This window comes from Lemur catta, chromosome 14, assembly GCF_020740605.2.
Source record: "Lemur catta isolate mLemCat1 chromosome 14, mLemCat1.pri, whole genome shotgun sequence".
Classification (NCBI taxonomy): Eukaryota; Metazoa; Chordata; class Mammalia; order Primates; family Lemuridae; genus Lemur; species Lemur catta.
This window is the reverse complement of record NC_059141.1, coordinates 63,598,973-63,616,509: the sequence shown is the minus strand read 5'-3', so window position 1 is coordinate 63,616,509 and position 17,537 is coordinate 63,598,973. Positions and strand designations below refer to the sequence as shown.

General features: G+C 46.2%; 1 protein-coding gene across 2 annotated transcripts in view; it reads right to left on the bottom strand.

Annotated features, from left to right (window-relative positions):
- The window catches only part of VSTM4 (V-set and transmembrane domain containing 4), a 117,370-nt gene that overhangs the window by 54,029 nt on the left and 45,804 nt on the right, over positions 1-17,537 (bottom strand). For both annotated transcript variants that reach the window (XM_045569050.1, XM_045569051.1), the window contains exons 5-6: positions 16,250-16,283; positions 436-548 (exon numbers count right to left, since the gene is read on the bottom strand). In XM_045569050.1, coding sequence (XP_045425006.1) covers positions 436-548; positions 16,250-16,283 — 147 coding nt within the window. The remainder of the gene's footprint in view (positions 1-435; positions 549-16,249; positions 16,284-17,537) is intronic.

Below are 17,537 nucleotides of genomic sequence, written 5' to 3'. Positions count from 1 at the left end.
TCATAACTGGAATAACAAGATAGCCCTTATTTTATCCTCAGAACAAATTTGAAATAAACTGTATAACCAGTTGACATCTTTAAAAATTCAGAGACCCTTCTTTCGCTTGAATGAACGACGAGGATTCCCTCTCCCCACCCGCCACGTGCAGAGCACTGTAATAGTTCAGGGTGAAACACAGCCCGGCTCCCCTGTGGCCGCGGACCCTTCCCCTGCTGCGCTGCACTGGGCCAACGGCACGCACCTACTCCCACCCAGGGGCTGGGCCAAGGGCTGTTAGGACCAGAATCTAGGTGGGCTCTGCAGACCAAATGACACTAACCGCCATGTCCTCCATCTGCCTACGCCCTCTGTTCTGTTCCCGCAGGGAACCCCAGGCCCACCCTGGGTCAGTCATGGCGGTTTCCACGTGGAGACTGCAGGGCAGCTTCCTACCTTTGGCAGGCACTGCAGGAGGAACGTCAGCCTTCTCCTTCTCCTTCCGCCTCTTGCCCTTCTTGGGCTGCAGTGGGGCCAAGCTGGTCACGCTGGTGACAGTCTCCCCCGAGCTGCAGAAGAACAAGGTCCTGGTTAAGCCAAAGGTAGGTTTATTGCAAAGGAGATCAGAAAAAAATCTAGCTTTGTCGTGCTTCCTGTGTGCCTGTGTACAGGAGGGCTGTCTTACGGCTGGGCTGGAATCGCTCTGTGCTTATCTCCAGGGACGGCTGGAGTCTGGTACTGACCCTTGGCCACGATAAGAAGCATGAGTTTACAATGTGCTGTTTAGCGTTCCAAACTCCCTGGAGGGACCCAGGGCCGGCTTGTCTACATTGTTTATGGATGTATGGATTGATGGTTTACCCCTGGTTTAACTCGTTACACAGTCCGGCTTGGCTGCATCACCAGTAGGGTATTAAAGATACCACTAGAAATTTCTGCTTAAGCTCCCCTAAAACCAAGATTCCTCGCACATGTCTTTGTGGTTTGTAATCCAAAAGCACAACACCTCCTGAGCAACTAAGAAAGGACCCTGGGGAGTGGCACCTAGAAGTCTCTGAGATGCCCCCATGACACTGGAGCTTTCTCCTGCTGTGATTTACCTGAAGGACAGGCGAAGTGAGTTCGCCCGAGGAGTGCTGCCTCTCCCATTGCCTGGCCCGGTGTAGCCACTGCAGTGTCAGGTTCTTTCTGGGCATTATCCAGGACAACCCAAAGCGACAGGACTAATAAGCCTTTTTATACTACAGGTAAGAAAGCTAAGGCTTAAAGATGCTACCTGATTGGTCTAAGTGACACTGTGGATAAGCAGCAAACACAGAAGCTGCAAACATAGCCTGCCCTGCTGTGAAACCTGTTCTTCCTGCTGCACGTGGGAGGCGCCCACAAGCTTTCTTGAATGGCCATCAGTCTTACTTCAGATGCTTTCTGTTGGCTCCGGCAGCCCAGAGGGAAGTACCTTGTAGAATCTCTTGTCCTCAGCTACACGCTCCAGCCAGGTAGGGCCAGATACAAGAGAAGCTATCTCCAACATGTAAAGAATTTCTAGAAATCCATAAAAATATGACCCAATCATGGGAATGGAAGGTGGTAAACAAGCAGTTTTCACACAACTGAAAGGCTCTTTCACACATGAGAACACGCAAATTCTCCCTTCACGAGAAAGAAATTCAAGTTAACATGTACTCACTTCTTTTTTCACAAATCAGAATGGCTACAATCAAATTTGAGGCAAAGCGCTCTTTTGGTAAGGGGGCAGGGATGGAGAATAACACAGTAAAATCTATCCGAATTGCAGAAGCTTAGACTCTTTGCCCTGGCAATCTCATTTCCAGGAATTCATTCTGTGGGCATCCTCACATGTGTATGAAATGAGTGAGGTGTGGGGAGGGTCTGTCATCACGGTGCTGTCTGTGATGGCACAGATGCGAAACACCCCAGTGCACGACAGGGCTGGTCGAGCAGTTGTGGGGAAGCCACACAGGGGGTCCCCAGTGCTGCAAAGAGCAAAGAAGCCACTTCTGTCCTACAAGGAAAGATGCGTTGTTAAGTGGAATGCTGGAATGCTGTTAAGTGACAACGTGTAAAATGTGCCACTTTTTATATAAAAATAGGGGGAATAATAATATATATTAGTATTTTCTTGCACATGGGTAAAAAAATCTGTAAATATTCCTAAGAATTTAAAAATAGGGGTTCCCTAGAAAGGGATGTTGAGGAACTGAAGAGATGGGAGACAGGGCAGGGAGAACTATTACCAGATATGTTTATCAATTCAAGCAAATATATACATATGTGTAAAAAGAGATAGTTTATTCTAATAATAGTCTTAGATATTTAAAAATAAACAAAGACTGAATCACACGTAGTGGGAAAAATTCCAAGAATACAGTTCCCACTGAGCTTCCCCAAAGACGGCTTATTTTTATTGGGAACACAAATTTTAACTGGTCATAGCTTTAGAGTAGAGAGTCAATTGTGTAAATTCACAAATAGCCAAAAGGAATGTGAATTTACAAAAGTTTGACCACTAAGAGCAAACAAGGGATGAGAAACTCTCAGAATTGCTTAAATATACAACCACATGTTCAGCTTCATTCTGTAGCTTTTTAAACCCTTAAAATGTTTGTTTCTTCTTTCCGTTACAAAATAATTCATGTTCCTGTTTTAAAATGGTAATTACAGGCATGGAGACCAAAGAAAATAAGTCTATCGTAACCAAAACACAACCTTTGTAAATATTTTCACTTTTGCCTCTTGCTTTTTTTTCTTAAAGGACTTTAGTTTTTAACATAGTTTTAGGTTCACAGAAAGACTGAGTGGGAGATAGAATTTCCACATACCCGCCGCCCCAACCTCCCCACGAGGGTGGTACATTTATCACAACTGATGAACCTGCACTGTCAGATCATTATTACTCACAGTCCACAGTTCACATTAGGGTCCACTCTAAATGCACTGTACATGCTTTGGGTTACGACAAATTTATAATGACGTGCATCCATCACTGTAGTATCATACAGCATAGTGTCGCTACCCTGAAATCCTTCATGCTCCACCTAGTGATTCCTCCCTCCCTCCCCCAACCCCTGGCAGCCACTGATCCTTTTACTGTCTCCACAGTTTTGCCTTTTCCAGTATGTCATGTCGTTGGAATCACACAGTATGTAGCCTTTGCAGATGGGCGGCTTCCACGTAGTGATATGCATTTACATCTCCTCCATGTCTCTCCATGACTCGACAGCTCATTTCTCTTTAGCACTGAATGGTGTCCCACTGTCTGGATGTACCACAGTTTATTTACCCACTCACCTACTGAGGGACAGGTTGGCTGTTTCTGAGTTTTGGCAATTACCAATAAAGATGCCACAAAAATCTGTGTGCAGGTTTTTGTGTGGATATAAATTTTCAACTTTTTCTTGTTTTTTATACATTGTTTTTTAAATCACACTATATTTCAATTTTGCATCCTTTTTACTTAATGTACATTTTTCATATTGTTACATTCTCATACTATTCCAGTGAGAAGATAAGCTGTGGTTTACTTAGCCATGTCCTGACATCTAAACATCTAATTTGCCTCCTGGTTTGATATAAAAATAACACTGCTAAAAATATCTTTATAGCATAATGTGCATAATGGTTTTTCATTCTTAGACTTTTGCTTTTGGGTTGGATTCTTAGAGCTGGAATTACTATTTAAAGGCTATTTAATACCCCTTGTCAAAATGATTTCTGACAGGTTAGTACTATTTTATAGCTATCTGGTCAATGAATGAGAGTACCGATGTTGTCACCCTTTCTAACACCAAGTTTGTCAATTTAAAAAAATGACTCATTTAATAAAGAAAAATGTGATCTCTTTTTTACTTGCATTTTTCTGACTCCAATGAGGACAAACATTTCCCATGTTTAGTGACTTTGCTCATTTATGGTGTATGGATATCCTCTGCTATTATTTATTGATCTTAAATTTTTGTTACAGATTTGCATGCGAATTTTACATCATTCTGACATATTTATTGAAAATATTTTCCCCAGTTGCCTTTCAATTTTGGCTTTTTGTTCAATGCACAGTGTTTTATTTGTTTTTGCTAAAATCTTTTGATATTTTCCTTTCTTCTATTGCCTCTGAGCTTGGACAGTCTCCCCAACTGCACCTCACACACTGGAGAATCAAATGGTATTTCCACTTCTTCTTCTCTTTACTTGGATTTAATTCTTTAGCTCTTTAATAGAAAATGGAAGATGCTGGAACATCCTTTATATGAACTTATGCCATCATGCTCAGGGATTTCAGTAAGCTGAAAAAAATCTGCTTTGTCATCACAGCTTTCCTTCAAAACAGTAAAACTGTACTAAACTAAATTTAGTTCCAATTCATATTTCAACAATCTGATCTGATATAGACAATGAGTCACCACAGTGACACACGATAGACAATTTTTCCCTCAGAATCTTGTTTCTCCCACTGAGCCAGCAGGGCTGGTAAAAATTTTTGACTAAGAAAGTCTCCCTTACGATTAACTTATAAGAAATGTTATTCTACACCTTGAGTTGGAACAGGGCTGTATTTTGTCTCTGACACAACAGAGTGGGTGCTGTTGGAGCCAGTCAAACCAAGAAAGGGGGAAAACAGGCCCGGCCGGAAACTCCTGTAAATGAGAGAGCTGTGGAGTGCAGAGCGCTGCCATCTGCGGGGGCTCGCTGCTGAGCAGGCTGCTTCCCTGGCTCCAGCATGGGCGGGGCGGGAGGCAGCACCTGCGGAGCCCTTGCTGTAGGCTGGATTTGGTGAATGGGCACTGGGCAAGGGGCAGAAGGCCTGCACTACAGCTGCTTCCATCTGACGGGAGAGGTAACCCTGGACAAGTCACTCACTTCCCTGGGCCTCTACCCCCAGATCCGTAAAATGGGAGACTCATCCTTGCTGTCTATCTCACGGGGTTATTATGAGGTCAGATGAGACAGCAAAGCCTAAACCAGATGGGGCCTGAAATGGCTAAATAGCAACTTACCCTGGTCTTTACCATGTGGGTGCAGTGTGGACACTTCATGATGCTACCATGATATTGCTTGGGTATTTCATGGTGCCCATGTTTTAGCCCTGTGGGGAGGGCTGAAAGTTTCAACTTAGGCCTTGATCAGCAAATCTTGCTGCCCAGGATAACACAACATGCCCTCCCCTTGACAGATGCCCCCAAGATACAGCAGTGCTGAACAAGACCAGTGCAGGCCAGGCCAGGCAGGCCCTGGGGGAGGGGCCGCAAACCCAAGCAATGGACAGCTGCCCCAGAACACCAGGAGAAGCAGGCAACCTGGGTTTTGTAAGGCACTGGACAAATTCTGAGCCACATATTTTGCAGAAACTAAAGTTAACAATATGTTTGTGTCTATCCTGTGCAAAGCACTGTGGAAAGTGCTTGATATCAATAACCTCTGACCCTCCCAGAGGAGAAAACGGGACCTTCCCGAAGGTCATCAGTTGGGCAGGGGACGTGGCATTTGATCCAAGTCAGCCTGCCTCCTTGGCCCTGAAGCAAGGATGCTGGGCCCAGCCCAGGCAACAGGGAACAAGAAAACTGGGACAGGAAGAAGATCAATAGATCCTGATCCACGTGGCTCTTTGGGGCTTACACCAGCTCCCAAAAGGACAGGTATTGGAAGGTGACATCACATCCCACTGCATTGTAAGAGTGTATTAAATTCAGGACGGGGAACTCCTGGTGCTGTCACAGCTGCTCTAATCCCTGCCCTGGTGGGAAGAGGAGAGGCCAACCCAGGTCCTGTGGTCTTAGGGGCTGGAGCTGTGGCCAGCACCCAAGACCAAGGGCCATGCTGGGTAGAGTGGGTGGCAGAAGCAGGGAGCATGGTCCTGGACATTGTCTGGCATAGGTGACATCAGCTGACAAAATGGGGCTGGGTACAGTGGGCCAGCCACACGGAAACTCTGCACCTCCACTTTAGTGCTAAGAGTATTTAGGAGCAGAGAAGCCACAAAATAGCATATGGAGCTGGTTCCACCAAAAAACATAATCATAATTAAGAATTACATACCCCGCCAAACCCTGCTTTCACAGCCAAATGTGAGATCAAAGCACATGCATGTTGCACCCTGGTGCAGCACCTATGGCATCACAGGTCCTCATTCCTCCCTCTCACGACCCTGGGCCATCACACGGCCATTCCAATACAGGCCTCTCTCTGGGATATGCTAGAGGTGCAGCTGACCGTGTGAGCCAAGGGGCTTTCATACATCCAAGGACCCCGCAGACCCCAGGAGCTTCCTCTGGCCCAGGGCCCTCTTTGCACCCCGACATACGAATTATGAATCAAAATGCTACCTCGAGGTCTGTTAAGTCTCATTCCTCAACCTGAGCACAGAGCTGTCTGCCCCAGCTCCAGAGGGATTTGCTGTGATCTGAACTGAGACAGCCAGGGACACAAGGTGTCTTTGTCAGGCCGAAGATCCAGACCCAGAACCCTTAGCGAGCAGGCCAGGGAAGCATTATTATCACGGATGCTGCTCTCTGAGTCCTCGCATCGGGAGCAGGGCAGGGCAGTGTTCTCTGCAACCCGAGCCAGAGCCAGCACTCCTGAAAAGGATGGCCAGACCAGCAGGGTCACAATGCAATACTTCCGCTGCTTTGGCCCTGTGACATTTTGCACGCATATTCCGAACAGCATCAGAATAAAAGTTGCTCCTTTGCGAGGTAGCTGCCAAGGCGTCTCCCTGACCACAGCCTCCCCATGGCCTCTTACAACAAATGGTTTACATCACCCAAGAAGTTCCTTGTTAGAGCCACACAAGAAGATTCTGCAGATGACAAGGGAAGCTCTTCCTCTGCGTTTTGCTACCACGACAGTCCGCGGCAGAGGCTTTGCCAGGCTGGCATTTTTGTCTGAGCTTAAAATGTCTGTATGATAGCTAGTGAGATCACGAGGTACTTCCTTAATATTTAGTGGTACCACACTGGGTTCCCATCTTGGGTCATAATAATAATGTCTAGGAGAGGTCACTGGGGTGACCTCCCCAGCATCTACCCCACCCACGGGTGAGGCTGTGTGTTTGGGTGGGATTGGCCCCAGCCCCTGCTGGGCACAATCTGCCCCCAGCCCTTAGTACATGGTTCAGGCTGGTCTGCTAACAGGGAGGTGCGTGGTTGTGTTTGCTGGTTAGGAAGAGAGATGACTTGTTCGTGTAGGCCGTTTGCGGATGCATGTAGCCAACCCCTGCTGGCACTTGTGCCTGTCCCAGGGGAGCCGGCCTGGCCTGAGGTCCCATCACTACCTGGAGGCAGCACTGCCCAGAGAAGGGTGGGAATCCTGTGTCCCTCTGGACAGAGCTATCTAAGGTCCACCCATGGCAGGGTCCCCAGTTAGAGGAGCTGGCAAAGTCCCTTCCTGGGCAGGATCATCTGAGCTGGCCTTTCTGTCACCTGGAATCAAAAGGTTTGTAAATGATACAGGGCTAGCCATTTAGCTAACGGTTGGCAGTTTCATCCATGTTTAGTCTGGGGAGACTAATTTGTGCCTTGAGGGGTTTTTATGAGGATTAGAAATAAGTCCCATAAAGAGTTCAGCTGCACCAATCCAAGCAATCTGTGAGCAATTAGGAAGGCTTGGTCCACAACCACTGCTCTCTCATGGAATTCTCACGGTGACCCTGAGCGACAGGGACAACAGGGAAACCCATGCCCATTCTGTGGAGAGAGAAACATTCCCAGAGGGGCTGAGTGACTGGCCCAAGCACACAAAGCTGCCAGGTGGCATGGCTTGACCCAAGGCTGAGGCTGTCAGAATCCAGGGGCGTGTTCTTTACACTCTGCCAGGAATCCCCATCTCATTCCTGCCCACGGCTGCCCTGCCTGGCGGCTGTGGAAGAGGACCTGGGCCTGAGTGCTGGGTTGGGGACACGGCGAGGTGGTAATGACCGTGGGTGTGCACAAAGGAGGTGGCCAGTGAGGCATGTGCCTGCATCTGCAGTCCCCGTCCTCACCACCCTGCTTGCTCGGTGGGCGTGGCAGAAGGAGGGCACACGGCGTGCATGTGGGCTCAAAACCAGGCAAACAACAAAATGCTTGGGGTGCAGCATAACCAGGTTCAGAATTTCAGCATCCACTGGGACTAAAGGTTCTCCCTCAGGAGGCAGAATGACCTGCCCCAGGCTCTGACAAGGGTCCAGGAGAGCCCTGGCACGAGCTGATTATACCAAGGTCACAGTCGAGCCCACTCAATCTGCATTCACAAATCCATGCGTTTGATGCAAGGCCATTGGACCTCTCACAGTCGGGGCTGCAGTTCGCCGCAGCCATCCCCAGCGTCCGTCATTCTGCCCGCCCACCTCTCCTTCCACAGCCCTGACTCTCTGCAGCATCGGTCCCTGGCCTGCTTGTGTGGATGCCAACACCGTAAGCACTCACGGTCAGGTCCAAGCTTCCCAGCACGTCTGGGACGGTGCGCTGGCCCTGGAGCCGGGTCGCCTGGGCGGCCGCCCCTCCCTGGGTTGCTGCACTGCTCCTGGGTGAGGAGACCTCAGCACATGCTCACACTCTTTTTGTATTGGTTCCTCATCTGTAGATTGGGGACAATGACAGCCCCTACTCATGGGCTATTGTGAGGAGTGAAGAAGATGGTGTGTGTTCCATGCTTGGTGCTCTGCTCAGGATGCCGCATTTATTAATAGTGAAAGTGCAGCTTGGTTACTGTTACTAACGGGAGGATTGCCGTCCTGGCATCTGGCCCAGCCACCCTCCTGCTGCTCCGTCCTGCACCACCAGGGCTTCTCACCCCCACAGCCCAAGTTCTTCCAGCCCCCAGGCCTTCCCCCTGGGGTGCCACTCCCTCCCCAGCCCTGCAAGTCCTCTGCCCCCATCCCTTTTCACCCGGGACTCTCTGCCTCATCCGTCAAGACTTGGGGTCAGGGTGGGGTCCTCTGGGTGCCTGGGCAGCTCGGTGGGCGTGCCTCGCATGGAGCTGCCACAGCTGTCCTCCTCTAGGTCTCCCATTAGACGGGGACCTTAAGGCACAGGCTGTGTCATTTCTTCCTTCTACGGCCTTGCAAGCTGTCCCACAAAGAAGAGTCACGCGGTAAGTATGGACTGAACGATGATAGAACCATCTGCATGGAGCTCACCGCTCACCAGGTGCCGTGGGAAGCACTTTACACAAACTACCTCATTTCATCCTCCAAATGATGCTCTGTGTCAGGTGTGTTGTCCCCATTTTTCAGAGAGGAAGGAAAGCACAGCAGTCAGAGACGGCCTGGATTTGCACTGAGGCAGCCTGGCCCCAGGGCCGCCCCATCACCGCAGACTGCCTTCCATAGGGGGAATAAATGTTTTCATCGCTCCTGCTGTTCCATATTGTAAAAACGGAAGCAATGTGAGTTACATCTGTAAGTTGGGAGCATATATCTTTACATTCTCTCTGAAATCACATCTTTGCCTTCACTCGGAGACCCTGCATCAGCTGTGAGAGAGGATACGCACCAGAAAACGTAAGGAAAGCTTGGACGACTTCCGTTGCAGTTGCTACGGGCACAGGTAACACAGTGTGCACGTTAACGCCCCCCATGTGCAAGCACTGTATGTCTCGACCCCAGAAGGAGAGGTTGAGCGCAAGGCCAGGAGATGGGCGGGCTGGGAACCGCCTTTGCGCGTGCCCCTTCCATCCTCTCCACAACTTGCGGTACCTTGCCCCGCGGGAAGGAGGGCATCCGAGTCCGCGGCTGAGATGCTGCGGTGTGTAATGCTTCATAGCTCTGTGCAACTGCTAGATGTCATTTTAAATCTGACTTTCTGGTCCATTTCGGAGCAGTTTCATACTTGCCGCTGAACTGCTCTCACGGCTGTTTTCCCCGGGGAGGCACATTTAATCTCACAGGTCCTGAGATGCGCCCTCAGGCCCTCTCTCTGCGCTGGGGCCTGTGTGCTCAGAACGCTTTGCCATGGGAAAGAAACGGTCTCCCAACCCCAAAGGTCAGGGCCACCCCTCCCAGAAGATGGCAACTTCCAACCTCAGGGATAATGCACATTCAAGATGAGATTTATTTTCCTTCTGTTTGAACTTCTCTCAGAAAGTCATGGAATTCCCTAGAGTCTCCAGGTTCTGCTCCGGTCACTTGGCAAGGCTCCCCTCTCAGTGACCACAGCCTCAGCACCAGCACGTGGCCTCTTCTGCAGGCCCTCCCCCTCCTCGGCCCGAGGGTTTCTGATCTGGGCATCTTGCCTGGGTCCTGCATTTTCTGCCCAGGAGGAAGTGGTCAGAGGCCAGGGAAGGGCTCCAGGGGCCCAACAACCCACGGCAGCAGCACAGGGTGGGCGGACAGATGAGGGTGCTGGGACCTGGGAGATCCCTGGCATGACAGGGACAGGAGGAACTGCCGGGGCTGCAGAAGCAGTGCATAATTCAGGCCAAAGCCAGGTGTAGAGGCAGGAGTTGACCAGCTCACTAGCCAGCACCATGGCAGGGAATCCGGTTGCACGAAGTGGAACAGGAATGAGGTTCTAATCAGGAAAATGAAGCAAAGTTGGTCGGAAGCTTGTTATCAGGTTTATGGAGGTGAGGCCTGGCCCCAGCAGGGTCCTGGGTGCAGGTGTAGTAAGAGCAGACTTTCCAGAGGCAGATCTGTGGGTCGACCCAAAAGGAGACACGCCCAAGGGGAGAACTGCCACTCAGGCCCCCAGCCCACCTCACTGACAGCGCTCAGCACAGCTGGCGGAGAAGGAAGCAGTGCCAGTAAGACTCTGTGGTCATCCCCACCACAAGTACCCCGGGACTGGGGCAGACCAAACGCCAATGCCCACCAGGCTGCGATGACGTCTTTGCTGCGCTTCTAGCCTCAGCACCAGCTCAGAATGGGGCAGCTGCAGGGGAAGGAGGAGGGGCCCAAGTCACCAGACGCTGCTTGCTAGCCACACAGGGCCACACATGAATGTCACGGGATGCAGGTCCTGAGTACACTGGCAGGCTGACCACCACGGCTCTGACCAGCCCCACCCATCACCCAAGTCTGAACTGCCAGCATCACTCTGGTCCTTGAGGCTTCATGGGGACACATGCTTTAAAAAAGAAACAAACTGCTTTACTGAGGCATAATTGATGTCCTCATAAAATTGACTAACCACGAGTGTACAATTCAATAGTTTTTTGATTTATAAAGTTGTGCAACCATCACTACAATACAGTTTTAGAACATTTCTATCACCCCCCAAAGTTCCATCTTGTCCATTTATAGTTAATCCTCACTCCCACCCTCAGTGCTAGGAAACCACTGATCTACTTTCTGTCTCTACAGATTTACCTTTTCTAGGCATTTCATACAAATGGAATCATATAATAAGTAATTTTTTGCATCTGGCTCCTTTCACTTAGCACACTGTTTCTGAGGTTCACCCAGGTTTCGGCCTGCAGCTGTAGTCTGTTCCTTTTTATTACCAAGTAGTACATTATTGGGTGGATATACTAAATTTTCTTTACCCATTCACTTGCTGACAGATATATTTAGATTGTTTCCAGTTTCTGGTTATTGTGAATAAAGCAGCTCTGAACAACTGCATATATGTCTTTGTGTGGACATATACCTTCATTTCTCTTGAGTAGATTCCTACAAGTGGAATTACTGGGTCATATGGTAAGTTACATGTTTTAAGAAACCAACAAACTCTTTTCCCAAATGGCTGCACCATTTTATAGTCCCAACAGCAATGTATAAAGATCCAATTTCTCCACCTCCTTGCCAGAACTTGGCATTGTCTGTCTTTTGGATTATAGCCATTGTAGTGGGGGTGCAGTGGTACCATATTGTGGTTTTAATTTGCACTTCTCTAATGATCACGGATATTGAACATCTTTCATATACTTATCAGCCATCTATCTATCTTCTTTAGGGAAATATCTGTTTAAATCTTTTTTGCCCATTTTTAACTGTGTTATCTGTCTTCTTATTATTGAACTGTAAGAGGTCTTTATATATTTTGGAAACAAGTTCTTTACCCATTATCTGATTTGAAAGTATTTTTTTTAATTTGGGGCTTATCTTTTTATTTTCTTAGTGGTGTCTTTGGAAGTGCAGAGATTTTTAATTTTATCAATTCTTTCATTTAAATCCTGTGTTTGGTATCACTTTGCCCAACCCATTGGCACAAAGATTTTTTTTCTGTTTTCTTCTATAATTTTCATAATTTTGGCTTTTACATTTAGGTCTAAGATCTATTTTTAGTTAATTTTGGGGATAATGTGAGGCAAGGGTCTCAGATGATGTTTTTATATGTGGGTGTCCAAGTGTCTTAGCACTGTTTATTGAAAAGACTATGCTTTCCCTTCAGAATTGTCCTGAAATTTTTGTCAAAATTTAATCAACCATAAAGTTCAGGATTTATTTCTGGACTTTCAATTATGTTACACTGATCTCTACTCATATGTGTACCAATACCTCAGTGTCTTCATTACTGTAGCATTAGAATAAGCTTTGAAAACAAGAAGTATAAGTCCTCCAACTTTGTTCTTTATCAAAATTTACATATATAATCCAGCATCAGCTTGTTATTTTCAACAAAAAAGTGTGCTGTTTGATTTTGACATGCTTAGAGATTTTCCTGCTATTATTTTGTTATTGATTTCTCATTTGATTCCACTGTGGTCAGAAAACACACTCTGTATGATATTAATTCTTTTCAATTTATTTAGGTTTGTTTTATAACCCAGGATATGGTCTATCTTGATGAATGTTCCATGAGGGCTTGAAAAAAAAAATGTGTTCTTCCATAGTTGGTTGGAGTGTTTACTAGGTAGCAGTTGGGTCCTGTTGGTTGAGTGTGTGGCTGGGTACCAGTCCGTGGCCTAGTGGCCTGTTAGGAACCGGGCCACACATCACTGCCTGAGCTAGGACCCCACACCCTCCCACCTCCACCTCTCCACCCCTCATCCATGGAAAAATTGTCTTCCATGAAACTGGTCCATGGTGCCAAAAGGTTGGGAACCACTGGCTTACATCTTAAATATACTTGCTAATTTTCTGTCTACAGGAAGTCTATCAGTTACGGAAAGGGAGGTATTGAAATCTACAACTAAAACTGTAGATTTGTCTATTTCTTCTCAGATCTTTCAGTTTTTGCTTTTTTAATTTTGTGGTTCTATTGTTTGATGTGTGCACATTTAGGAGCTCTATCTTTCTGTTGGATTTGTCCTTTTATCATCTAATATCCCCCTGAAGTCTATTTTATCAGATATAGTATATCCACTCCTGATTTATTTTATTGTTTGTGTGGTATATCTTTTTCCATCCTTTTGCTTTCAATCTACTTGTGTCACTGTGTCTGAAGTGAATTTCTTGTAAGCAGCCTATAGTTGGGTCATGTTTTTTATCCACTTTGCCAGTCTCTGAATTTATAGATGTATTTTCATTTACATTTAAAATAAATGGTGTGGTAACAATTTTCATACCACTGCCATCTTAACATTTTTTTTCTGTTTGCTTTCTGTGGTTCTCATTCCTGTGTTTCTTTGTGTTACTTGAATATATTTTAAGATTCTATCTTGATTTTTCTGTAGTGTTCTTGAACGTGGCTTTTTTTTTTATTTGTTTGGTTTTTGCAGTTATTTTCGTGGTTGCTTTGGGTATTACAATATATACATGACTTACGACAGTCTACTGGCATAAATATTCCATACTTTGCTGGACTTCTGATATTAATTTGGGTCATTTTAACTTTCTCACTTTTAAATAGCATTGTCTTAAACATCAGATGGTTTTATAATTTTTGTTTCAATCATCAAATATGATTTTTAAAACTCATGAATATTCATGGAGGGAATAGTCTATAGTATGTACTCATGTTTTGGCTCTTTCTTTTTTTTTTTTTTTTTGAGACAGAGTCTCGCTCTGTTGCCCGGGCTAGAGTGAGTGCCGTGGCATCAGCCTGGCTCACAGCAACCTCAAACTCCTGGGCTTAAGCGATCCTACTGCCTCAGCCTCCTGAGTAGCTGGGACTACAGGCATGTGCCACCATGCCCGGCTAATTTCTTCTATATATATTTTTAGTTGGCCAGATAATTTCTTTCTATTTTTAGTAGAGACAGGGTCTCACTCTTGCTCAGGCTGGTCACGAACTCCTGTGTTTTTGCTCTTTCTATTGCTCTTTCTTCCTAATGCTTCAAGATATTTTTGTTTGTTTGTTTCAAGAATTTCTTTTAGGCCTTGTTTTAAAGTAGGTCTGCTAGTGACAACTTCTTTTAGTTTTCCTTCATCTGAGAACATCTTTATTTCCCTTTCATTCCTGAAGGATAGTTTTGCTGGATATAGAATTTGCAATTAACAATTTTATTCTGTCAGTATTTGAAAAATGTGCCATTTTTTCCTGCTTTCCATGGATTCTGAGGAGATAGCTTTAATATGCACTGTCATTCAAATTTGTCTTCTGTTTAATTATAAAGTGTCTTTGTGTAAATTTTGTTGGGTTATCCTGCTTGGCATTTATTTAGTTTCTTAAATCTATAGATCTTCGTCTTTTGCCAAGTTTGTAGAGTGAGCTTTCAGCCATTATTTCTTCCAATACTCTTTCCAATACTCATTCCATTCTGTTTCTCCTCTTCTTCTGAAACCCCAATAATAGAATGTTAGATCTTTTTTCCCACAGGTCATCAAGGAATGTTCATCTTTTATTTGTTTTTAGTCTATTTTGTCTCTATTGTTCAGATTAGACAAATTATATTGATCTGTCCTCAAGTTCACTAACTTCTCTGTTCACTTACATCTCACTGACATCTCCACTCTACTATGGAGCCCAACCAGGGAGTTTTTTACTTCTGTTTTTGTACTATTTAGTTCTATAATTTCCATTTGTTGTGGGTTTATTTTATAAGTTCTCTATATTGGCTGAGATTTTCTATTTTGTCATTTGTTTTAAGAGAATTTGTAATTGATCACTGAATCATTTTTATGACAACTACTTTAAAATCCTTGTCAGATAATTCCAATACTTCATTCATCTTAGTGTTGATCTGGTCAATTATCTTTTCTCATTCAAAATGTGATTTTTGTGGTTTTAGTACGAAGAGTACTTTTTAATAGTGTCCTGTTAGGAGGCCCTGGGTCCTATTTGAATCTTTTATTTTTGTAGTTGGTCACCCTGTTAGGTTTATCATGCAATCCTGGCCTCTTTCTGTGGACTATAGTTCCAATGATCTTTTCATTTTCAGAGGCTGTGTAGTATTATTTTGGTCTGTTTGGTTTATCTGGCACTGCTGGGCCCTCCCTGCAAGTGCTGCCTGAAGGGGTGGAGGAGATTTCCCCAGATTGGGAAGCCAGATGTCTCTTGGTTGTGGAGGGAAGACTCAGGCCCACAGAAATGAAGCAGCTTCCTCACTGGGCCCCTTGTTGTGTCTAGGTTCTTTTTGCTGGCTCTGTCCTTTACCCTGGTGTCACCTGGTTGGGGAGTGGAGTGTCAGGCCTGGCAGGGAAGAAGAGCCCTTCCCCTGGGGCTTACTGTGGGAGGGGCTGCCAATTCCCCTCCTTGCTGGGGATGTTAGGCTCATCTGAGATTTTTCAAAGGAACTCCCATCAGATCCAGGGCAGGAGGGAGCTTACCTGGATGTTTTCTGTTGCTAGGCTGGGGTAGGGAAAAACGGGTCTGGGTCACCTTCTGCTGTGGAATGGGGAAACATGGGCATCTGTGCCATTTCTCCAGTCCTGGGATCCCAAGTTAGTTTACCTTCTTTTCATACCTCTCAAAGTCCTTTGATGGTCTCTTGTGTTATTTCTAGTGTTTATAGTTTTGCTTAGTGGAGAAGAAAAGGAAGAAGTTGATCTATGCCATCTTGTCTGGATTGAAGTCCCCAATTTTTAAATGCTTTGAGTGTGCAGTATTTCCTATAATTATTATGTTCTCTGTGAGGAGCCTCCTGCCAGCTAAAAGTGGGGCATAGGACAAGTCAGCATGGATGAAGGGGAGCAGGAGTGTTTGTGGTCAAAGGTATCAAAGTGCAAGCCCCTCCTAAGCAGGGGAGCAGCTCTGCAGGACCACACCTGAGCCACCTCCCGCATGCCTGTTACATCAGCATGAGCCACATGCGCTCTGAACTCTCTGGGGTGATAACCAGAATGTGGACTCTGGAAACATGCAAATGCATGCAGAACACACATCTTTAGGCTTATTTGCGGACTAACATGCAGACTTTTAGGTAAAAATACAAATTTAACCAATTTCTTAGTAATATCAAAAGAATATAAAATAGCAAAGAGCTCCATTTGAAAAAAGGAAGAAAATATTCTTACCTGTTCTGAGGGCATTTCACCAAATAATGTCTCACTGTGAAAGGAAAAATGATAAAAGATGGTAAATCAATGCCACTTCAGATGTATACGCTCCGGGAATTACCAGCAAATGCAGGGAGCTAGGTGCTATTCAGGTGGTGGTGCCGGACCAGCCAACTCCCAGGGCTTCCGTACTTCTCTTTGTGGGAGTACAGCGCGGACACCACAGTGAACTGATACTGTTCCAGCCCTGGAGCTAGCCAGACACCAAGCCGTACACCCCAGAGTTCCTGGTTACATAACCCAAAATGTTCATTTTTGGCCAAAGCAGGTTGAATTGGGTTCTAACCTGAAGGGTCCCAGAGTAATAGGGTCCCCCAACTTCTGAGCTCTCCCTGAGTCACCAGAAAGTCCTCCTGGGGCCAGATGGGACAACCTGTCTCCATTCAGAAGATCCTCACTATAAAATGAGGTTGCATTCTCTGATTAATGCTCTTCCAGGACTAAAAAGAGGCCCTTGGGAAAACAGTCTTGGAGCAAGGCATCCTTTTACAGTAGCTCTCCTTGAGGAAAAACAAGGGATTCTGGCTGGAGAGGAAAAATAAGAATACTTAGGCACTTTATCCAACAAGTGTCCAATCTAAGGCTCACAGTTCAGTTTACTTCAAATAGAAGTAAAACTGATGGGAGGCCGAGGCAGCAGGACCTCTTAAGGTCAGGGGTTCGATCCCAGCCTGAGCAAGAGCAAGACTCCATCTCTACCAAAAATAGAAAAAATTAGCAGGGTACGGTGTTATGCACCTGTAGTCCCAGATACTCGGGAGGTTGAGGCAGGAGGATTGCTTGAGCCCAAGAGTTTGAGGTTGCTGTGAGCTACAATGACTCTGTACTCTACCCAGGGTGACAGAATGATACCCTATCTCCATAAAAAATAAGAAAAAAAAGGAAGAGGTAAAGCTAAAATAATCAGGGGAGGCTGGGATTGTGTGGTCTATCATTACATCAGTGGACTCAGTGACTCACGCCTCCTGGTATCTGTCCATCCCCACATATAAGCCCCCGCACAGCACACTGACTGCAGGCTTGGCCACATGACTTGCCATGGTCAAAGGAACATTAGCCAGTGTGTGACAAGCAGACGCATAAAAGGCACCTGTGCTCTGAGGTTCACTCTCCCTCCTGCCACCACATGAGGAAGCGTGGCTGGCCTACTGGAATTGGAGACTGCACGGATCACACACCGTCATTCCAGCTGAGGCCCCAGAGCAGCCAGGCCTCGGCTGATCCACCAGCCGACTGCAGCTGCGTG